At 41.7% G+C, this 25274-nt stretch overlaps 1 protein-coding gene across 1 annotated transcript in view; it reads right to left on the bottom strand.

Annotated features, from left to right (window-relative positions):
• Positions 1-25274, bottom strand: part of CORIN (corin, serine peptidase) — a 199950-nt gene that overhangs the window by 156008 nt on the left and 18668 nt on the right. Inside the window, exons 3-5 of the mRNA XM_084860315.1 lie at positions 19527-19674; positions 18221-18365; positions 7874-8308 (exon numbers count right to left, since the gene is read on the bottom strand). Coding sequence (XP_084716441.1) covers positions 7874-8308; positions 18221-18365; positions 19527-19562 — 616 coding nt within the window. The 5' untranslated portion in view covers positions 19563-19674. The remainder of the gene's footprint in view (positions 1-7873; positions 8309-18220; positions 18366-19526; positions 19675-25274) is intronic.

Raw genomic sequence — 25274 nt, 5'->3', positions numbered from 1 at the left:
ATTAATCACCCACCTGGCTGGTCACCCAGCCACCCTAGGCGATGCACAGCATACAATAAAAGAGTCTAAAACAATAAAACAATAAAAAACAACAATAAAATTAAACAAACCATACGATGGAAGAATATATCATCCTCTGTATACACGTTAGAACCAACAGAAATTACCAAAAAGCCAACAAAGATGATTTGCAACCTTTTAAAATTAATATCCAAACCAGACATGAGTTTCAGAAAGCATCTTTTCAAGCACCTTTTCAGTGATGCTTACAGTGGAACAAAACTGAAGTTTAGATATGCCCCTCTTACAGGAAAAAGGAGGGAAAGGATGTAATTTGTCTCACAAAGGACAATGTTTTATATATAAAACAAAGAGAGTTGTGGTGTATTTGTGCATGTGTATTGTTCCTAAATCAAATAAACCACCCCGCTATGGTCTGCCATGAAAACGCCAGCGCAAGCGGCGTCCCTCTAGGGGTCAGTAATGACCCGGTGCTTGCACCAGAGGAACCTTTCCTTTCCTTGAAGTTTCAAGCTAATCGCTGTATTATGCAGAGTGCCCAAAAGTTGATTACAAATATTACACAGTTATGAGTAAGCTGAACATTTTTATTACTATTCCATTACTAGTCCAGTACCAGTTGGAGAAACTTCCATCTTCCACAGCAATGCTGATATTTTGCCACTGGCTCACCTCCTTTCTTTCTTAACTAAAATATACATATAGGGGGTGTTGACACAAGTTCTAAAATTTCCCAGCATTTTAGAACTTGGGGCATCTCTACACCAGCCTAAAATCCTGCATTTAAAACGGGGCTTTATGCTTCCATTTTAAATGTAGGATCACAACGACTCCCTTTTTCACGTGCTTCCTTTCCCCCTTCCCCTTTCCCCTTCCTTCTCCCTATATCTGGGTCTTCCATTATCTTTCATTGATCTCCTTCCTCTTCTTGCCGCTTTCCCTCTTTTCACAGAGGGAACTCAAGCGGAACACAACGGGGTAATTTGATAGCTCATTATCTACGATCTATTTAAAAACAGAACAAAGGGCATTTAGTGCAGGAGATGCCTTGGAGGTTAATGGTGTCATGTAAAGAGCCCGCAAACTTCTATGAAGGAGCAATCTCAATTGCAGGATAAAAGCTCCATGTGAAGAAAATCTTGGATGAACACGGCAAGCCCTTAACACAACATGATAAAACAAAAGGTTTTTTGTTAAGTGAATTGAGATACATATGGTATCATGTGATCAAAACAACAGAAATGTAATCAGGCTTATAACGATCTACTTGAAATTAAGAGAATGGTAATATAGTCTTAGAGATGTTATTGTATTAAGCGGTATAGCAATATTATAAATATATAAATAATAATAAATATTCAAACTGATCATATTACAGAACAGTATGATAAGGATTTCGTCCCATTTTTCTTTTCTGAAAACAAAACATGGGGAAATAGTGGGTGGACAACAAAAGAAAGCAAGCAGCATACAAATTCACACTTTTGCATTATGCCGATGCTCCCTATAACAGCAATTTCCAAACGTGCTTTACAAGGTAATTCCCAAATCAGTATGTCTATTGAACAGTAAAAGCCGATAGGTATCCCTTAACGAACTCATTAGAGGTTCTGACACTTGTGGTGTAGGACTTCCAAGGCTGGAGCCAGATTCTGTATGCACTGGATTCCTTGCAACCTTATTGGCTTTTCCCACATATAACCAGATGGAGTATTCTGGAAATTTATTACAACTTGGGAGATGAGGTAGCCTCATCTCAGGCAGCCTGATTACACATAGAAGCAGCCACTAGCACAGAACAGCCAGTGCAAGACCTCATCTCTGCTATACGAAGAGTGGTATCTCTTTAAGTGCAGTGTTTCTAGGTCTGGTTGCAGAAGAACTCAGGTTTTATCTACCAGCTGCTTTTGATCAGTTACTCTTTCCTTATTTTTTCCCTATTGATTTGCTCTGCATGTGGATAGTAAGCAACAGGGTAAGGAACTGTAATAAATTAAGGAATACCCTATCCAGGTGCACTAAATAATGAAGATTGCAAAATGAGAAAGTAAAGTTTCAGTTTAATATTTCAGTTCTAGTTTTGAGGGCGTTTCTGGAAATCTCATTTGACATCTAAGCTGACCGTGTATGTGTTTTATTTGTTTATAGGTATGTCCACAAATAAGAAGGGGTACCCTAGATTCATATTCATATTAAAGTAATGCTTTTGAATTTGAGGAAAGCCTTTCCTAACCTGGTGCCCTCTAGATGCTTTGTATTTCAACTCCCATCAGCCCCAACCAGCCTGGCCAATAATCAGAAATAGACCAGACCAGGCGGGATTTATTAAAAATAGACGGGGGGGCTGATAATCTTAGTTTAGTTGTTGATCTAGTTGCTTTAAACTCTGAAAGAACTGACCAGGCAGCCATCATTTCCTTGGATGCAGAAAAGGCCTTTGACAAAATTCATTGGAAAATTATTTTTATTACATTGACTAATTTTGGTTTTCCTATAGAATTTTTGAAATGAGTTAAACTCTTATATTCAGCTCCAAGAGCTAACAACTCTTGTAACAACTAACAGTTTATTTTTGGCTTTTTTTTTTTTTACTCAGGCGGGGCACCAGACAAAATTGTCCACTCTCCCCATTGATATTCAACTTATGCTTGGAACCCCTGGCATGTGCTATTAAACAAAACAGTGGTATTCATGAATTCGTCCATTTTGGATTAGAATTTAAAATTAGTCTTTTTGCTGATGATCTTTTGTTGTTTATCTTGAAACTCCAGTCGTGGGTTCCAGCTTTGATGAAACTGATTAAGACTTTTGGTGAATTGTCCAGCTATTCAATTAATTGGTCAAAGTCAGAAATAACGCCAGTTGGGCATATGATATACTCTAGTGTACCCAACTGGCAATTTTGAAGGTGCCCAGAGTTTATTATGTATTTGGGAATAATTATCCCTAGAGATATATCTCAAATGATTAGGTTAAATTTAAACAAGTTGATTAATGATATTTCATGAGATATAGATAGATGGGCATCTTTAAAGTTGAGTTTATGGGTTAAGGTGAATACATTTAAGATGAATACCGTACCTTGATTTATTTACGTTATACGTGGGATCCCTATACTTACACCTGGCTAATATTTCCAAAAGTGTAATGCTTTGTTTTGTAAATTCTTTTGAGGTTCCTTTCCACCACTAATATTTCTGAAAAGGATGCAACTTTCAATTAATGAAGGCAGGTTTGGTTTTCCAGATCTAGCTATGTACCATCAGGCCTTGTACTAAATGTTGGTCTTTTCCACTTAGATTAGATTTTCCACCTTGGTCAGTGTTGGAATCTTCTTGTCTGGAGCTTCTCTTTAAATGGACGGCATTAGGTTCTCAGAATATTAAGGTAGGCAGAGCTCCTCCCACAATTTTGGCAGTTGGTGTGGCATATAATGTCACGTCAATTACAGTTTGACCCATTTTCCCATGCTAAATTGACTTAATCCAGATTTAAGAATTGGATTGGAAAATCCAGAATTGGATTTAAGAATTGGAAAGAAAATGTTTTTTATGGAGGATCTCGACAGATAAAATGTTCTTTACCGTGTATCAATTTGTGGGGGGTGATGATGAGTTCTTGTTATTTTCAACTTTGCGAGATCAATTTGATTTGCCTGCTGCAGCAGAATGGCAGTACTTGTAATTGAAACATTTGTTGGTATCTAGATTCAGTCCTGCTGCTTTTACTGCCTCGGAGTCTTCTTCGCTACTGGAAATATTAATTGAAGCTGATCAGATATATCACCCTACGATTCATGTTTATAAATATTTATTTTCAATGGAAGCAAAAGCCAAGTGTAGCCAAACCCGTACCCTGGATTTTAGGAAAGCTGATTTTGATAAACTCAGAACAATGATCAGGTCCCATGGCAAGCGACTCTAACGAGAAAAGGAGTCCAAGATGGGTGGGAGTTTTTAAAAAAGGAAATTCTCAAGGCATAATTACAAACAATTCCAACAAGAAAAAAAGGTGGAAGACAACAGAAGAAGCCAACGTGGCTTCACAAAAGCTAAGACATGACCTGGAAACAAAAAAGTACACATATAGGAAGTGGAAAGAAGACCAAGCAACAAAGGAAGAGTACAGGCAGGTAGCACAGAATTGCAGGGATGGTGTCAGGAAGGCTAAAGCTGAGAACGAGCTGAGGTTAGCGAGGGATGCTAAAAGCAACAAAAAAGCTTTCTTCAGCTATGTGCATAGTAAAAGACAGAGGAAAGAAACGGTGGCTCAGCTATTAAATAAGGATGGCAAAATGATAACAGATAACAAAGAAAAGGCAGAAGTGCTCAATTCCTACTTTGGCTCAGTCTTCTCCCAAAAGAGGGTCTATAACCCCCCTGGCAAAAGCGAAGTACAGGCTGAAGGGGCAGGATTGCAGCTTGAGATCGATAGGCATATGGTCAAGGAACATCTAATTACTTTGAATGAATTCAAATCTCCAGGGCCAGATGAACTGCATCCTAGAGTAATAAAGGAACTGGCAGAAGAACTCTCAGAACCACTGTCTATTATCTTTGAGCAATCATGGAGGACGAATGAAGTGCCAGATGACTGGATGAGGGCTAATGTTGTTCCTATCTTCAAAAAGGGAAACCTGGGAAATACAGACCAGTCAGTCTGACCTCAATCCCTGGGGAAATTCTGGAGCAGATTATAAAGCAATCCATCTGTAAGCACCTTGAAAACAATGCAGTGATTACTCAAAGCCAACATGGATACAAATCCTGCCAGACGAAACTGATCTCATTTTTCAATCAGGTAACCTCTTTTGTGAAGTATGGGAATGCTGTGGACATCATATACCTCGACTTCAGCAAAGCTTTCGACAAAGTGCCCCATGATATCCCAATGAGCAAACAAGCTCAAAGTGGGCTAGATGAAACAACGATCCGGTGGATCCACAGTTGGCTACAGAATTGGACTCAAAGAGTGCTTATCAATGGGATCTTCTCCAACTGGGGAGAAGTAATGAGTGGGGTACCACAGGGCTCAGTCCTGGGCCCAGTGCTCTGCAACATTTTTATTAATGACTTGGAGGAGGAAGTGCAGGGAATGCTGATCACATTTGCAGGTGACACAAAATTGGGTGGGATAGCTAATACCTTGGAAGACAGAAACAAAATTCAAAGTGATCTTGATAGACTGGAGTGCTGGGCAGAAAACAACAGAATTACATTTAATAGGGATAAATGCCAAGTTCTGCACCTAGGAAAAAGAAACCAAATGCACAGTTACAAGATGGGGGATACGTGGCTCAACAACACTACAAGCAAGAAGGATCTTGGAATTGTCGTAGATCACAAGCTGAATATGAGCCAACAATGTGATATGGCTGCAAAAAAGGCAAATGCTATTTGGGGCTGCATTAATAGAAGCATAGCTTCCAAATCCTGGGAAGTACTAGTTCCCCTCTACTCAGCACTGGTTAGGCCTCATCTGGAGTACTGTGTGCAGTTTTGGGCACCGCACTTTAAGAAGGATGCAGACAAGCTGGAGAGGGTTCAGAGGAGGGCAACAAAGATGATCAGGGGACTGGAAACAAAGCCCTATGAGGAGAGACTGAAAGAACTGGGCATGTTTAGCCTTGAGAAGAGAAGACTGAGGGGAGATATGATAGCACTCTTCAAGTCCTTGAAAGGTTGTCACAGAGAGGAAGGCCAGGATCTCTTCTCGATCATCCCAGAGTGCAGGACACGGAATAGTGGGCTCAAGTTACAGGAAGCCAGATTCCGGCTGAACATCAGGAAAAGCTTCCTGACTGTTAGAGCAATACGACAATGGAACCAATTTCCTAGGGAGGTAGTGGGCTCTCCCACACGGGAGGCATTCAAGATGGGGCTGGACAGCCATCTGTCAGGGATGCTCTGACTTGGATTCCTGCATTGAGCAGGGGTTGGACTCGATGGTCTTGTAGGCCCCTTCCAACCCTACTATTCTATGATTCTATGATTGTATGAATGAATGAATATGATACCAGTGGTTTACCGCAGGAATGGAACAGGGAATTTGAATATCCTATTTTGTTTAATCAGTGGACTGCCATTTTGGCATCTGTATCGGACATCTCAACAGATCTTCAGTTATGCCTTATCCAGCAAAAACTTTTGTTTGGTCTATTGGACGCCATAATGCCTTTTTAATAAAGGTTTGTCAAATTCAGCTAACTGTTGGAGGTGTAATGCAGTAGTGTTTCTCTTATTCATATGTTTTGGAAATGCCCAATAGTAGCCCCCTTTTGGGAGGAAGTTATTATACAGATACATTTTGTATTAGAAAGCTCTTTAATATTTACTGATGTAAATGTTCTTCTAAATTACTTACCTGCTTCTTGGAATGTAACACGTGGTCAGCATAAATGGATCTTTCACGCCTTTTTGGTTGCTAAAAGAGTGATGCTATGATACTGGAAGGATAAAAGGTCACCGCCTATAATGCAATGGATTGAAGACTTAATGATGCTAGCAACATTTGAAAGAGTTGTGTATAGGCGTAACTTGCAAATGGGCTTATATGTGGATATTTGGTCTGCTTTTACTGAAGTTTATGTGTAACCTATTTTTTTTCCTTTTTTCTCTTTCTAGAATATTGTAATAATTCGAAACTGAGGGTTTTAGAATATGTTGTTAGAATATGTTGTGTGTGTTTTTGGTTTTGTTATGCTTTTTGTTTGTTTTGTTGAAATTCACAATTAAAAAACTAATTTAAAAAAAAACTTCCATCAGCCCCAACCAGCCTGGCCAATAACCAGAAATGCTAGAAGTTGTAGTTAGGGATGGACGAACTTATCCGGATCCACCTCACGTGCCGCTTGATCAACCCCCACCAGCCACCCAACCCTGTTTGGCAGGGAGTGCAAGCCGCTGGGTGGGCTGGGGGTGCCAGCGAGCAGCTGCCCACTCCGTAGCTGGCCTACCATTTTCTGAAAATGGCAGCTCGTTCTTTTATGTAAAGGGTTTTTTACACAAATGGTGGCTGTAAATAAGCCCATTTACACAACATTACAGGCGTAAATGGTCTATTTAGGCATAATGGCCCCATGCTGAACATAGTTGGGCAGCTGGCAGGGTCCACAGACTCCAGTCCAGGGGGCCGAGCAGGTGGATGTCCGTCGGACTCCACCCCCACCCCTCACCCCAGATATCCGCAACATCCCTAGTTGTAGTCCAAAACCTCTAAAGGGCACCAGGTTGGAGAAGGCAGCACAAAGATAAAAATCCTTCAATCCATCTAACATTAAATCCATTTAAATAAATGGGTCTTGTTACCTAGCTATTTCCACTGATTTAAATAAGATTCAAGAAAGACTAATTTAGTTGATATAGAGCTATTAATTATAACATGATCAACAGGCTCCAAATGAAGCAAGGCAGTTGAACAAACAGACAATTTTAAGAAGTGAATGGGTCGATTACTTCAACATGACATGCTTAATGTACTTTAACATCATAACATGCTTACTGTTCCTTGCTAAGTGATGGCATATGTTTGCTTTTGATTTTCCTAAAATAAAGAGCTTAGTCTGCTGCCACACCAGTTGGGATCTGCAATAACTCACCTTCAGTTCTATAAACATGTATCATGTTCACAACAACCAGTTAGCTATCTAACTATGAATGGTTCAACATTAAAAGGAGGTTCTTGTCACAGAATAATCCAACTGAGGAAATATATGTCAAGAACTACCTTGACTTACTTATATTGCTTTGTATCCATAGGTTTGTGAAGTATACCAGTCATAAGACCACTAACTGTATATTTTTATCTTGCTTGTGTCATCATTAATTAAGGATTTGTATTAATATGAACTTACTTTTTTTCAAATCCATTCTTTGCACAGCTGATGGATTTGTAGGTTTTAGCATAGAGAAAGATGATGTCTTGTCTGTAATCTTCATAGGTGTGTCTGTGGACCATGGGGTGTCTTCTGTTTGGACTGATGACCAGGAGCTATCTCCAGGGGCTTTGGTCAAAATCCTTTCATCTGTAGGACTAGTTTTCAGTAGTGGAGTTTGAGAGACAACCTGTGTTGCTCCCTTACGTATACTAAAGTTTTTATGTATTTGGTCAACATGAAATAATGGGTTTGTGGTCCAAGAAGGTGGCTGCATTTTGTTGCCCATTGAAGGAACCACATTTGAACCACTTTCAGTCATATTTGAAAAAGGAATGTCAAGTATCTCAGTGTCACCATCAGTGCCAAATAAGTCACTTCCATTTGAATAGAAGCATTTTTTTCCCAACACACCTGCATGGAAGAAAAATAATAAACAAAATCAGACCGCATGTCAAAATTCATTAACAAGAACAAAGTTTCCACACACTCCTATTGTAAGAGACAAGCACTTGGAAACTATGGAATATAGGAAAAGAGAAAATATGTTTGTTTTTCATTCAAGGCATCACTGTTATGTGGCTAGAAATAGTTTTCCTTCCACTGGATAATTTACTAGTCTTCACATTGTCAGCTGTATATTTAAAAAGCCACTTTACAGCTCTATACATATGATATTTTCTCCATAATAACATTTAAATACAATGTAGACATTGTTTGCTATGTACAGCGTTATGCAATTTGAAGTTCAAACCTATAAACAAATTCATGAGCTATCTGGGTCCTGTTTTGGTAATCTGGATTCCTTTTTTCAAAAATACAACCCACATTTTATGATGGCATATATTTATAGGTTGGAAAATAATATATGTCTCAATACAGTTGAGTGTGGATGCTCTGTTTGAGTGCAGAGGAGTTCTACAGGGCATTGAGCCCTGTTTCTCTACCATCACTTGCCAATGTGAGCAAACACCAGGAGTTGTGAATTTCAGCCCAAGGGCCAAATTCAATTTTCAAAGAATCTCTTGGGGGCCACATTCCAGTGGTGGGTGGGGATGAAGTCAAAGAGGTAGGGCGAGAAATGCAAAAAGAATACAAAAAATACCACCATATTGTAGCTTAAGCCCTTACTGCTAGTAACTAAGGCTTATGAGAGGCATTTCAGCCTTCTAGAATGGAGAAAATACTGCACAAAAGCTGAGAAACCACCAAACCATCAGTAATTGGGGGAAAGGGGTTGAGGTCAGGGGAAGGGGGCATGGCCATGTGGGGAACACCAGAGAGCCAGATATGGCCCCCAGGCCTGAGGTTCCCCACCCCTGGTGTAAACATACAGACAGCATGAGGAAGCATTGCAAGGAATGGTTCCATACACACCTCCCATATCCTTATGGAGCAGGCCATCTGTTAAATGAAATGAAAGTTAGTTGTACTCTAGAGCTCCCTTCCCCAGTCTCATGTCCCCCAGATGTGTTGAACTGCAACTCCCATAATTTCCAGGTTGGGGAAGGCTGTTCTAGATCATTAGTAACTTACATGGTACATGGAGGGAGGACTGGATGAGGATTTTCCATTCCCTGCAATATTCCCTGGTATAGGGTGTAAGAGAAAACAAGAGTTCTCTGGGATTCCTCTGTATCAGCTCTGTTTTTACCCACGTATACTTTGTCTTTGTAAATACAATATACTTCACAAATCAAAATACCTTCTACACCTATTGTATGGATATTTGATACATTATAATAAAAAAGACAGACCTAGTTATGAACATTTTACTCTTGCCAGCTGCTAGTAGAAATATAGCTTATGATTTATTTGTAAAGACATTTGACTTTTACTTAGGATTGCATAACTGCAAACTCACCACAGCAGACTCATTGATCCCAGGGTAATCATCTTTAGTTACTAACACTGTGCATTTTATTTCTAAAGCATCAGCTATCACTTAATTGTTCTTATTATGCATTTTCCTACTGAATTCTCTCCACCTTTATTTATATGAGCCAACAAGACAGCATACATAATATAAATGTCCGTGTGTAAATACATACCTTTAAGGGAGCAATCCTATCAGGATAGGTGGCCACCTCCAAACTCGGAGGTGACTGTCTATCCAATGCAAGGTGGGCGGAGCGCAGAGGGGATCTTCTCCTCCACGCTCCAGCCGCCCTGCATTTGCGGCTAGACAGCCTATTTCCGGCGTATAGCTGTGGGACTTCGGAGTTGTGGGGGGGGGAGGCTGGACAATGCATAGGAAGCATCATACCAGCACTTCCACACTCCCTGCTCCTGGGAACTACCCCTTTTGCCCCACTCCACACTGCTTTTCTGAGTGCAGAGCCCAGGGACAATCCACACCACCTACGAGGCGGTGGGGGAGGGGGCAGGGAGGCGGTTTTTTGGGAGCCAACCTTGGAGCATGGGCTTCGAGGTCAGTTTCCCAAAACCAAACAATCCTATGGCCATCTAACTCCTGTCTGGCGGCCATAAGATTGCACCCTAAGGTACATATAATTATAGTAAATTTATATATATAAATGCTTTCAGGTGTATGGAAAGTCATTTATAAACCAAAAGTGACATATAACAAGAGAACAGATAATGAAGTTAACAATAATGTTTTTATATATACATTTCCCAGAAGAACTGCTTCACAGGGAGAAGTTATTGAGTTCAGCTTTCTTAGCACATAGATGCAATGATGTGGCAAGTTATGTCTGTAAAATTTTTGCCTGTCACATAGCTGTTAAAAGAAGATAACCACTGACATGGTTGAAAAGGTGGCAATCTTTATTTACTAGTTTAATTGAAGTAGGATATATATTAGAAGCATAGACCATACTGGCTGGAACTTCGTATGTTTGTATAAAATGAGATACATACCACACACCCATGCCTTTCATAACAATGCTCTTTCAGCTAATATAATGACAGATGTGCAGCATTCTTCTCTCTTTTGAAGCAATATTTTGCTAAAGATATGGAATATTTTAGCCTTCTAAGAAGCACTGGCAATTCTGTAAGCAAAGTTGAGTAAAGCTAAAAGGAACCTACATGCTTAGAACGACCATTATCTGAGCAAGGCATTTTCATAGTCAGAAATTAAAAAGAAAATATGTTTGCCAAAAATATTATTGGAATCAAGCAACAGACTCATCTTGGAACTGAGGCATGAAGGAGGGGCCTGTTCTGAGATGCCATATCTTTCTGGCCCAATATGCAGCACTCTTCCTTGTCCTTGATTCATATATGCTGATATAAAAGCAGGCATTTGCCCCATGTACTTCTAAACACATTCTCCACAACTAGGAACATAGTTCCTGCTTCTCTAGCCCTGTCCACACATTTAATGAATGCAAGGGGAGGGAGTGGGATCACACCAACTGTCCCCCAGTCTCCACATGTTCAGACAAAGGTGTGGACAGAGCATACCCGTGTAAGGTCTGTCTACACAGTGAACTCTGCGAATGATAGGGCCCCTAATGATTTGTACAGAGCCTACATGTGTACAGCTGTACACGAACAGGCTCTGTTTAGACTTTCAACAAACACACAGGAGTCAGCAGGAAAGGCCAGCAAACACAATCCCCCTCCCCGCTTTATGTATTCCATGAATGCAGGTATGTTGTCTGAAAAGGTCTTCTGTTAGATAATAAAGACAAAATCATCATCCACTAAGCACTCTTGCCACCTGAGGTGAAAAAGAAGATGCAATGCTGCCACATCACACCGCTGCGCCTCCTCGCCCCCTGCCCCCTTTCCATGCCTCCCTTACCTTTGCTGCCGCTGCACTGAAACTATGGAGAGCTGCACAGCCAGAAGAAGCAGCCACAGGGCTTTTGCGGGAGTTTGCACAGGGCTTCCGAGAGCACTGTGGCCGCTTCTTCTGGCCATGTATGATGACGGAAGGAGAAATGGGTGGCTGCTGCTGCTCCAGAGAGCCTGTTGGCTGCTCTTTCACTGCAGCAAATGCAATGGGGGAGAGTGGCTGGCAAGGCTCTCCAGAGCACCTGCTAGAGGTGGTGGCAGCAGGCCCTCCTGGCAGTGGTGGCGGCGCAGTTTGCCGCTCCTCCCACCGCTCCTCCAGCTCCGCTGCCTGATGCGGGCACTTCACCCTGCTTCATGGGTGAGTCAGCGCTGGTGAATAACATGCTTGTACATAATATGCTTGGCAGGAATAGATCTAAGTACATGTCTGGAGAACCTACTGCCTCCTGAGGTGTGGAGGTCCAGAAGCTGGGGGAGCTGGATGGAAGTGAGAAGGAAGAAACAGGCTGGGCTGGTTTACTTGGCATGCCTCCCCACTCCCTCCCATCACTTCCCATTCAGTTAAAGTAACATGCAGGGGCAACCCTCAGCATCTGCCACAATCGCTGAACAGAAAATGAGGGGAGTGAATGGAGATGACCAGGGAGGAGTCAGCTGGCCCAGTCTATTCCCTCCTCACTGCCTCAGTTACTTGCTATTTTCCTTCATTTCTACAACCTCTATGCCCTGTCCTCCAAACAGAGACAGCGGGGCTGTGCTGTCTGTGTTTTTTCTTTCTCTTTCTTTATCCCCATCTCCCTTTGCCCCATATTTTTCTTTAAAGTGCCATAAATAAAAAAAGGAAATGCCAGTGGTACCACTAATGCAAACCAGCTTCAATATAATTTGCTTATAGTTCCCAACCCACCAGGTGAATATGACTGACTTTGAGAAGATATTGGTCTGAGAATTAAAAGCAACTATTGAATGAAAAGCAACTATTTCGTATCCCAAACTGCTGATTATTTTCCAAAAACCGCATCAGCCACTTGAGTCACACCAGCTCCTCGGGTGTTCTGTTGGTACTGGCCCATAATGACTTGTATATAAATATACCAATTTTACAACATTGTTACCTTATTTTAATGGGGATATTTCCAGTTCATTATAATTTAGTGATATCCAAATCTGACATTCTTTCCTAGTTATAACAATGTAAGCTGAACAGTTCACGTGCCATTTCTCCCTGAAGAGGTGAACCATTATGACACCTTTCACTCATTTACATTTTCACTTCATAATGAAATAGAGCAAAAGATATGTAGGCTTCAGCTGTAATGTTAAATACCAAGAAATATACTTTGCATATCCTGTTTCTACTTGGATGCTTGCGTGATCTTAATCCCCTTCAGCCTGTTGTCTGGTTAAAGATAGATCCCAATACTCAGTTATCAATCAGTACAGTAATTCCTCTCAGTGTTGACTTGCTACCAGTAGTTCTCTCCTAAACCAAATATACAGAGAAGAGGCTACGACAGGCTCCTGTTGCAGATCATCCCCTGAAGTCAAAATAGAGTAAATAGAAAGTTGTCCTGACCTTTGGCAGTGGTAGTAACATTAGCTAAACATGCATTTATTTATTTTTACATGCACGCTAAAGTTTGAATATAAGCCAAATCTGTTAAAACCAATGGTAATTTTCTCATTAATTTCAATGGCATGTCAACAGAAGCTTCTTTCATTTCTGTGTGGGGGTTTTCAAATCAGTTAATATTATCTCTTACCATTTTTTATAGTTCAGTTGGCCAGAATTAATATGTCCTTTCACCAGCCAAATCCTTACTTCTTAACTCACTTCCAGTGCCCATATATGTGTGTGTGTCACAGATCATAGAAACCAGGCCATGAAAGGATAGATATTAGAACACACATGAATATGCCAGTATAGTATCTCATTCTGAGTGGATGAAACATGCCTCATTTCAGACAAATAGGTGGAACTAACGTTTGAATTTTTTTAAGGGAACTGCTAATACCTATTTTATTTCTTGGCAGAACTAGATGAAATTTTCAGGAAGAATTGCTCCTTCTGAAGGGATGAAGCCTGTCAACTTTTAGACAGATAGGTACAGAAGGTTTTGTGCAAGAGCAGCCTTGGAGTTTTGAAGAAAGGATTCATTCCCTCACCACCACTGCCTGTGTTTGGAGGGGAAATTGGTATGAATGACATACATCTAAGGAAGAAACCTACAAAATTTCAGAAAGATAGGTTCAGGGGAATTTGTGCTAGGTTCCTTTAAAGGTGATTTGGTGGGAAAACTAAAAAGGGATTTGATTTTTCCTCCAACTCAAGTGAATTGAGCAATTCCTCCATTTACTTTAATAGGGAAGGAAACTCCCCTACCAAAAAATGGCTGGAGGGGGATAAAAGCCCAACCATGCCAAGGACCATGTTGTCTCAAAGGTCCTTGTGTGTGTGGGGGGGGGGATGTTTGACCCCACTCCAGCCATTTTTTGACAGAGCACCTTTTCCTTTCTTATACAAATGAATGGGGAAAATTGCTCCATTCATTTACAGAGGGGGAAAATAGCTTGGTGAGTTCCTCAATTTGACACCTGCAGGCACTGCTGTAGAACTTGTGCACACTCTATAGTGCAAGGGAACCTTTGAAGTCTGGGGTGCTTAAAAAGGGGGTTCCCTTCCTTTTGTGGGCAATTTGCTGTGTCTTTTATTGTATGACCGTTATATACACAATCACAACATACAAAGTGTTAAGACTACTGCTTGTGCAATCATAACACCCTTGCTGGTAAATCCCTCAGAGCACCTCCTCACTCTATATTCTTTCAGTCAGAGAGGGGGCAACCTTCTTATTTTTCTTTTAGACTGGGAAACCTAGGTCATCACTAGGCTTTGCATTAAGCAATGGGAACAGAGGCAGCAGAGGTGGCAAGACCAGTTCTCTCCCCCACCCACCACATACAGGGTCAATCTAAATGGAAACTTTTTGTGAAGCGATTTGGGCAAAATCCACATTTTCATAGAATCGAATTAGCTCTTTCCACAGTACAGGCAGTGCTGCATTCCTCCGCTTTTGCAGTGAATATAGGAACTGAAGCTGCAATAGTTGGGGTGGGGTCCCACCACAAATAGAAATGAACATCAGCAAATGCGCAGATGCGGGGCAGCCAGTGAGTGGAGGCTTGCTCCCCCTCCCTCGTGTGTTCAACAAAGTGCAGTGGAGCACTTGCTTATGAGCAGACATTTATGACAAACCTCACGTACCCCAGATTCACACACATACTTTTGTGGCAGGCAGGCAAGCAGGCTGCTCCCGCCTGGAGACTGAGCAGAATGAGCAGGAGAGCAGGAGTGCAAGAGCGCTGAAAGCAGAGAGCGCGGAGCCAGGGAGGAGGGAGAACGACTGGCACGTTGTCTTTGATGTATATTAACTGCCCTGGCAATCACCCTTTCTTAGCTGAGCAGGCATCCACCATTTCTCAGCTGTGTTCCTTCGTAGCTGCACAGTTTCAAAACAGCAGGGCTGGCTCCCCCGCCCCTCTCCACTCCCAAGCCCTGTGATTAGGGATGTACAAAACACCTACCTGGCTCCACGCCGGGCAATCCGCGGTGGGGGGGAGGCGCTCCGTCCCCCCCCCCGAAATCCTGCCTGGCCGGCTCTGCTCCGCGGCCAAGCCGCGGAGCCGCCAGCCGGCTCCTGCCACCCGCAGCCAGACATCCAGCTGCTGGGCAGACCTGCAGGGACGCAAATGGTGGCTGTCATAGCCACCGCCATTTGTGTCCCTGTATTGAGCCGTAATAGGCTACGTAAATATTTACGTAGCCTATCACGGCAGGGAGAAAAACCCCAGCGTATGCAAATGGCAGTAGCCGCCACCATTTGCGTACGCTGGGTTCTCCCCCCCCCCGCCGTGAAAGGCTACGTAAATACTTACATAGCCTATCATGGCCTCCGCAGGGACGCAAATGGCGTCCCTGCATAAGCCGTGATAGGCTACGTAAGTATTTACGTAGCCTATCATGGCTATGAAGAGGAGGAAGCGAATGGCGGCCGCAGGATGGCCGCCATTCACAAAGCAGCGCGGAAGGGAGCAGGTAAGTGCTCCATTTCACGCGCCTTTCGTGGGGTGGGGGCGGCGGGGACTTCATCCCGCGCGCCTTTCGGGGGGGCAGGAGCTTTGTTCTGCAACGGATTTCGGGGGGCCGAATGCACTGGCATTCAGCCTCACCGAGATCCGTCACAGAATTCTCTGACATCCCTACCTATGACTATTTAAAGTGAGAGGCAGCGACTGAGCCAGGCTTTCTCAGCTGTGCTCCTTCGTAGCAGCACAGTTTTAAAACAGCAGGTCTGGCAAAGTGGAACTAAAGGCAATGAGTTGCTTTTGGGCAGACATGTTTACCACTCTGTTCTCCCCACACCTCCGCCCCACACTACTGTCCTGTCTGCCAATCAGCGCCACTTCCACCAGCCCTCACTGAAGCCCGATGAAGTCACACAGACTCCCAAACAGCACAGAAGCCACTGTGACAGGAAAATCTGACAGAAAATGAGTTTGAAAAAAACCCGGATTTAGGGCAAGAAATGCTGGGCTAGCTACGGAGAGCAGCGTGAGTCATCAGACACTATCAATTCAGGGTGGGGTAGAACTGGAGTAAAAGCCCCATGTAGATGGGGCACACACACACACAGCTATACTCCCTGACTGCCTCAACTTGTGTGAGGCCCCCTATTGCAAGTTGCAGGCAGGCACCACCTTGAGCAAGAAGGTGTTGCGCTGCCTTCCCTCAACGGTTAGCCAAAGAGACAATGTGTTGGAAGAGGGAGCTCCTCCCCTGCTTGGGGAGTGACTGTCAGTAGCATATATTACGAGCTCATATTATGCCAGTACTTTTCCAGCTGCACTGGCTGCCGGTCCATTTCCGGGCCCGATTCAAAGTGCTGGTGTTAACATTCAAAGCCCTTAACGGCTTGGGGCCAGGTTACCTGAAGGATCGCCTCCTCCCATATGTGCCTGCCCGGATCATCATCAGCGGCCCTTCTCCGTGAGCCCCTGTCAAAGGAAGTGAGGCTGGTGGCTACTAGGAGGAGGGCTTTTTCTGTTGTGGCACCCCGGCTCTGGAATGAGCTCCCTAGTGAGGTTCGCCTGGCGCCTACATTGTACTCCTTTCGGTGCCAGGTAAAGACCTTTTTATTTTCCCAGGCACTTTAGCTTTCTAAATTTTTATCTTTGCTGTTTTAAATCTGTATTTTAAACTCCTGTACTGCTGCTAGGTTTTATTGTGGTTGTATTGTTATATTGTGGTTTTAATGTTCTATATATTTTAAATTGTTTTATTGTGTGTTGTTTGGTTTTAATTTTTGTGAACCGCCCAGAGAGCTTCGGCTATTGGGCGGTATAGAAATGAAAAAAAAAAATAAAAATAAAATAGTCATCCAGTGAACAGGCAGCAGTAGCCACAGGCATCTACCAACCAGCACTGGCTCCCAAACCATTCTTGGTAGCCCTGAGCACTGCCACTGCCGCTACTGCCACAGACACAGAATACAGTAAAAACACAGGAGCAGCCTCTGTTATTTTTGTCCTACATTCCTCCTAAAATCGCTTTGACTGGAAGTAAAAAGGAGAGCCTTGATAAAGTTATTCCCTGATCAGAAGCTAAAGCTGTCAGTCACAAAATTACATCCATTCCTTTCGCTCCCCCCCCCCCACACACACACACAAACACCAGGTATTGTCCTCATATGCAGAGTTTGAAGGAAAATGTATTTTTTTTTTTAAATGCAGATAAACTGAGTGCTTCCAGACAGAGCGCTCCTAGTGCTACTAATCAAAAGACATTGTTTACCTATTCCATCTTTCCCTCCTTAATGGATTTTTTCTGATAGGAAAAAAGATGGAAGAAGCAGTGGGAAAATATGGGAGGGTTCCCAATGGAAGCTGACAGTATGTAGAACCCTGTAAAATTCTGTGCTTAAGGCAGGCCAACTGCAGGATAAAAGCCTCATCTGGAAGCACCCACTGTTTGTGTTTTTGTGTCACTCCAAAGCTCCAAATAGCTCCTGACACTTTCAAGGAGACCCAGATTCACTTCAGGGTGGTTTGGAGGAATCTTGCTTTGCTTTGGACAATCTAAAATCTGCTCAAATCAGCTCAGAATTCATCCAAATCCAATGCTCACCTCTAGTAGATATCAATGGCTATAATCCTTCTCCCTGACATGCTAGGTTTGCAGAGGCAGGAAATTTTTGACATGCGACCCACTACCAGCATTCCAGTATGGTACCATTCCAGTAGACTTTAATACATGATTCTCCAGAATGTGCAAATCGGACTTTACTGCATGCATAGGAGTTGATATGACCAATGGATCAGAGAGAATATAGTTCCAGATAGAGCCCCTTGATGCAATATTATCCTTGCCTATCAATACAGAGATGAATATCTCAGAAATGTTTTCTTATAGTGCTATCTTGCATTATCAAGTTAAATTATTGGTAAAATCCAGTTTGTTTCTCTTTTTTGTCCTTACTTACATTCCATAGTACTACTCACCTACAAATGAAATAAGGATCACCAACAAAAGTATAAGAGCACAGATGCATGGAATCAGTATTAATAACAAGAGTCGAAAGTATTTGGCAGAGGCCAGTTTCTGAGAACAACCATCTTCCATATTATCTTCATCTGTTATGGGGACCTAAAATACAGAGACACACAGTTTTAAAATTCTGACATAAAGTAATAACTAAATATGGCTAATATATAATGTAAGAGTACCACTATAGCAAAATAAACACCATAAAACAATTGTACTGTTATGATGTTTAAATTTTATTCTTGTTTTAATGTTGTATTGATTATTGGAATTTTATATATCCACTTTTGGTGAAAGGTGTCTTTAAAAAAATTTAAAAATTAATTTTAATTTTTAAAAATAAATAATACTTATGACATTAATGCATTGAAATATATGCCATGTTTTTAAAAAAAAAAATGTATAAAAGGGATACACATTAGAATTGGTTTGAAAACTGTGCTTCATTTTCATAGAGGAAAAAATATTTTAAGCAAATATAAAATAAGATATATATTGTTTTTATCCAAAAGACTGGAACAGCTATCCTAAAAGATTTATTTTTAGAAGTGTTTAATATACAATGTGTGTTCCCCTGCCTTTAAAAAAAGAACAGAAAAGAATCTGTATTTGTTTTTTAAAAAAATTTCTAGGACTCTAAGGCAAATTGTAAATATTTTATAAGGTCTTTCAAACAGTACATTATTAATCCCAGACAGCCTCTCTCTCCTGAAAGCAACTCATCAGTCAAGCAATTTCCGAGCAATTATTCAACTTCATGGCCAGGAAAATCATTTACATTAAAGCAGGTTTCTTTTGCAGTAGATGCAGCCCAACAGTGGTAGAATAAAAAATGAGGAATTTCTCCCCCGCCAAAACAACGTTTTATCCCAAATATCTGTGTTGAGGGGGGTGTCCTTTGGCAGACCAAGTTCCATATATCATTTGGTTAAGATATTTACCTTTCTTGTAAAAGCCAAAAATAGGGACTCAATCCACTTGGTTCATTCCGTATAGTTTTGTCAGGTTCCAGCCATCCACCAACCAAAACAGGAAAAGGAGTGTCCTTCCACCCTTAACAAAACCAAATCTTCTCCCTTTAGCTTATACCACCTCCACTGGCAAGTATGAATGATTCCTCCCTCCCCCTCAAATCAGGACATCTTCCCCAGTCATCTCCCTATCTTGTCGGCAACAGCGAAGAACTAAAGTCCAACAGCAACAACAAAACACAATTTGATTAAAATTTGGTAGGGCCACCAAGATTCAGATAAATTTGCTTACCAGCCATATCCAGGCTTTGGGCCATTCTTTACCCATCCTGGACTTATTTCATAAGAAAGAAATGCCATTACACAACAAGCGGGTAAAAACTGCTTGATACTAGTCCAACACACTATTTATTAAGTTTGTCCAGAGCCAAGATGACCTTCTGAAATACGTAAAGGCAGAAAAGTTATAGATTATTTATCAAAAATTACTCCTGAACAGTACAGAAATTAATCCACATTCATATGGTTAAATTATGCACGCTAAATGCGCACAAAGACAGAATAAAATTGTTTTTGTTTGCCTGCCATAATGGAACCAATAAATGTCTGATGAGCAATTCTTTAAAGTCTACCTGGAAAAATTGAAAGGGACCATTCAGAGAACACCCACTGTTGTTTTATTAAAAGCTCTAGTAAATACTAGGGCTATAGAAACTTATTTTCTACAACTTCAAACATTGTTGAATAATTACAGTAATTGTGGAATTGGCAGGAAATCTTTTAAGAGCAGCAAAATTAGTTATAGCTGACAAATGGAGAATAGCCAGCACTCCTTTAAAGGAATGGATTCATAAAAGATAGGACATTGCTTCTACGGTTAAATGAACAGAATTTGTTCTCCTGTGTGTGTGTGAAAAAAAAAAATGTTTTGAACAACTCCTGATGCCATTTACTTTTATATGAAACAAAAATATAATTTGAACATTAATTAATATAGAGCTTTTGCATTATTGGTGTAAATTTCTTATATGGACACTGCATTGTTATATATCATTTAATATGAAAGTTAGGAAAATGAGGAAGACTTAGAATTCTGGCTAGTTATTTAGAATTGATAGTTATTTAGAATTACTTGAGCATTATCTATTCATTTTATTCATATTGTGATTTTTGGAGTGAATTTTGTGGTATTTGTATGTTTTGTATATTTATAATAATACTTTTTAAAGTAGGGGGAAAGAAAGAAAATTCTAGCAAATACTAGGGCTTAGCAAACTGGTATTATTTCCTACAACTTCAAACATTGTTCAATAACTACACTAAAAACTATGGAGATCAAATTGTTGTTGTTCTTTGGTATTCTTTTATAAACTGAAATATCTATGATGAACATGCATTCATCACTGAAAACAGCATGCAACATTTAGTTTGGAAAAATGGGTAAAGAAGACGTTGTTGTTCAGTCGTTAAGAAGGGTCCGACTCTTCGTGACCCCATGGACCATAGCACGCCAGGCCTTCCTGTCCTGCGCTCTCTCCCGGAGTGTGCTCAAGTTCATAGTCACTGCATCGGTGATGCTATCTAGCTGGCATGTGAAATGAGCGCAATAAATTGTACAGAAGTTTGAACACTCTTTGCCATTGCCCTTCATTGGAATTAGAATGTAAACTGACCTTTTCCAGTCTTGTGGCCACTGTGGAGTGTTCCAAATTTGTTGGCATATTGAGTGCAGCACTTTAACAGCATCATCTTTTAGGATTTTAAATAGCTCAGCTGGAATACTGTCATCTCCACTAGCTTTGTTGTTAGTAATGCTTCCTAAGGCCCACTTGACTTCACTCTCTAGGATGTCTGGCTCAAGTTCAGTGACCGCACTATCATGGCTATCAGGGACATTCAGATCTTTCCTGTATAGTTCTTCTGTGTATTCTTGCCACCTCTTCTTAATCTCATCTGCTTCTGTTAGGTCCCTGCCTTCTTTGTCCTTTATCATGCCCGTCTTTGCACAAAACGTTCCCTTGATATCTCCGATTTTCTTGAAAAGATCTCTAGTCCTTCCCATTCTGTTGTTTTCCTCGATTTCTTTGCATTGTTCATTTAAGAAGGCCTTCTTGTCTCTCCTTGCTATTCTCTGGAACTCTGCATTCAGTTAGATATCTCCCCCTTTCTCCCTTGCTTTTTGCTTCCCTTCTTTCCTCAGCTACTTGTAAAGCCTCATCAGACAGCCACTTGGCTTTCTTGCATTTCTTTTTCTTTGGGATGGATTGAGTTGCTGCCTCCTGAACAATGTTACAGACCTCCGTCCATAGTTCCTCAGGCACTCTGTCTATCAGGTCTAATCCCTTAAATCTGTTCCTCACCTCCACTGTATATTCATCAGGGATATGATTTAGGTCATACCTGCATGGTTTAGTGGTTTTCCCGACGTTCTTCAATTTAAGCCGAAATTTTGCAAGAAGCAGCTCATGATCTGAGCCACAGTCAGCTCCAGGTCTTGTTTTTACTGACTGTATAGAGCTTCTCCATCTTTGGCTGAAAAGGACATAATCAATCTGATTTCAATATTGACCATCTGGTGATGTCCATGTGTAGGGTCGCCTCTTGTGCTGTTGGAAAAGAGTGTTTGTTATGATCAGCGTGTTCTCTTGGCAAAACTGTATTAGCCTTTGTCCTGCTTCATTTTGTACACCAAGGCCATGCCTGCCTGTTATCCCGGTGATTTCTTGACTTCCTACTTTAGCATTCCAATCCCCTATGATGAAAAGGACATCTTTTTTTGGTGTTAGTTCTAGAAGGTGTTGTAGGTCTTCATAGAACCGATCAACCTCAGCTTCTTCGGCCTCAGTGGTTGGGGCATAGACTTGAATTACTGTGATGTTGAATGGTTTGCCTTGGATTTGTACTGAGATCATTCTATTGTTTTTGAAATTGTACCCCAGTACAGCTTTTTCTACCCTTTTATTGACTATGAGTTCTACTCCATTTCTTCTAAGGGATTTTTGCCCACAGTAGTAGATATAATGGTGACCTGAATTAAATTTGCCCATGTTTGTCCATTTTAGTTCGCTGATTCCCAAGATGTGTCGATGATCAATCTTGCCATCTCATGTTTGACCACCTCCAGCTTACCTTGATTCATTGATCTTACATTCCAGGTTCCTAAACAATATTGTTCTTTACAGCATCGAATTTTCTTTTCACCACCAGACACATCCACAGCTGAGTGTCCTTTCGGCTTTGGCCCAGCCGCTTCAGTCTTTCTGGCTCTACTTGGAAATTCCCTCTGTTCTTCCCCAGTAGTATATTGGACACCTTCCGACCTGAGGGGCTCATCTTCCGGCATCATATCTTTTAGCCTTGTGATACGTTCCATGGGGTTTTCTTGGCAAGAATACTGGAGTGGGTTGCCATTTCCTTCTCCAGTGGACCACATTTTGTTAGAACTCTCTGCCATTACCTGTCCATCTTGGGTGGCCCTGCACGGCGTAGCTTATGGCTTCACTGAGTTACGCAAGCCCCTTCACCACAACAAGGCAGTGATCCACGAAGGGGAAAGAAGACATGCTCAGAACTAAATGAAATGACATTTGGAGAGAAGTTCCACTATGTTCTCTGTTGCATCATGAAACATAATGCAAGGCTAAAATGGTACACATAGTCCAGCTTTTAGTCCACACAGTCTTCACTTTAGTTCACTTCACTTTAGTTCACATGGTCTTCATTGCTTTTAACAAATGTCATTACAGCATATCATTTTACTAATAAACTTTATAGTGCAGTTAATGTAACTATTATTTAGGTGGCAAAATAAGCCTGAAAATAGTATAGACACCAAAAGCCTGAGTACAAAATCAGGCACCCTGTGGCTGAACAAGAGCAATATATATATTATTTATTTATTTATTTATTGCATTTATACCCCGCCTTTCTCCCTCTCGCAAGGAACTCAAGGCGGCTTACATTATCCTCCTCCTCACCGTTGTATCCTCACAACAACAACCCTGTGAGGTAGGTTGGGCTGAGAGTCTGTGACTGGCCCAAAGTCACCCAGTGAGCTTCCATGGCCAAGTGGGGACTAGAACCCGGATCTCCCGGCTCCCAGTCCGTCACTCTCACCACTACACCATATGTGGGAGCATGTTCAGTTTCCCCTTCATGGATCACTGCCTTGTTGTGGCGAAGGGGCTTGCGTAACTCAGTGAAGCCATAAGCTATGCCGTGCAGGGCCACCCAAGATGGACAGGTCATGGCGGAGAGTTCTGACAAAATGTGGTCCACTGGAGAAGGAAATGGCAACCCACTCCAGGATTCTTGCCAAGAAAACCCCATGGAACGTATCACAAGGCTAAAAGATATGACGCCGGAAGATGAGCCCCTCAGGTCGGAAGGTGTCCAATATGCTACTGGGGAAGAGCAGAGGGTATTTCCAAGTAGCGCCAGAAAGAGTGAAGCGGCTGGGCCAAACCCGAAAGGACACTCAGCTGTGGATGTGTCTGGTGGTGAAAAGAAAATCCGATGCTGTAAAGAACAATATTGTTTAGAAACCTGGAATGTCAGATCAATGAATCAAGGTAAGCTGGAGGTGGTCAAACATGAGATGGCAAGATTGAACATCGACATCTTGGGAATCAGCGAACTAAAATGGACAGGCATGGGCGAATTTAATTCAGGTGACCATCATATCTACTATTGTGGGCAAGAATCCCTTAGAAGAAATGGAGTAGCACTCATAGTCAACAAAAGGGTGGGAAAAGCAGTACTGGGGTACAATCTTAAAAATGATAGAATGATCTCAGTACGAATCCAAGGCAAACCATTCAACATCACAGTAATTCAAGTCTATGCCCCAACCACTGAGGCCGAAGAAGCTGAGGTTGATCGGTTCTATGAAGACCTACAACACCTTCTAGAACTAACACCAAAAAAAGATGTCCTCTTCATCATAGGGGATTGGAATGCTAAAGTAGGAAGTCAAGAAATCACCGGGATAACAGGCAGGCATGGCCTTGGTGTACAAAATGAAGCAGGACAAAAGCTAATAGAGTTTTGCCAAGAGAACATGCTGATCATAGCAAACACTCTTTTCCAACAGCACAAGAGGCGACTCTACACATGGACGTCACCAGATGGTCAATATCGAAATCAGATTGATTATGTCCTTTGCAGCCAAAGATGGAGAAGCTCCATACAGTCAGTCAAAACAAGACCTGGAGCTGACTGTGGCTCAGATCATGAGCTGCTTCTTGCAAAATTTCGGCTTAAATTGAAGAACGTCGGGAAAACCACTAAACCGTTCAGGTATGACCTAAATCATATCCCTGATGAATATACAGTGGAGGTGAGGAATAGTTTTCAGGGATTAGACCTGATAGACAGAGTGCCTGAGGAACTATGGACGGAGGTCCGTAACATTGTTCAGGAGGCAGCAACGAAATCCATCCCAAAGAAAAAGAAATGCAAGAAAGCCAAGTGGCTGTCTGATGAGGCTTTACAAGTAGCTCACGAAAGAAGGGAAGCGAAAAGCAAGGGAGAAAGGGGAAGATATACCCAACTGAATGCGGAGTTCCAGAGAATAGCAAGGAGAGACAAGAAGGCCTTCTTAAATGAACAATGCAAAGAAATCGAGGAAAACAACAGAATGGGAAAGACTAGAGATCTCTTCAAGAAAATTGGAGATCTCAAGGGAACGTTTTGTGCAAAGACGGGCATGATAAAGGACAAAGAAGGCAGGGACCTAACAGAAGCAGATGAGATTAAGAAGAGGTGGCAAGAATACACAGAAGAACTATACAGGAAAGATCTGAATGTCCCTGATAGCCATGATAGTGCGGTCACTGAACTTGAGCCGGACATCCTAGAGAGTGAAGTCAAGTGGGCCTTAGGAAGCATTAGTAACAACAAAGCTAGCGGAGATGACAGTATTCCAGCCGAGCTATTTAAAATCCTAAAAGATGATGCTGTTAAAGTGCTGCATTCAATATGCCAACAAATCTGGAACACTCCACAGTGGCCACAAGACTGGAAAAGGTCAGTTTACATT

Source organism: Heloderma suspectum, chromosome 5, assembly GCF_057233095.1.
Source record: "Heloderma suspectum isolate Gila_16-S chromosome 5, 16-S_ref, whole genome shotgun sequence".
Classification (NCBI taxonomy): Eukaryota; Metazoa; Chordata; class Lepidosauria; order Squamata; family Helodermatidae; genus Heloderma; species Heloderma suspectum.
This window is presented reverse-complemented; position numbering and strand designations above follow the sequence as displayed.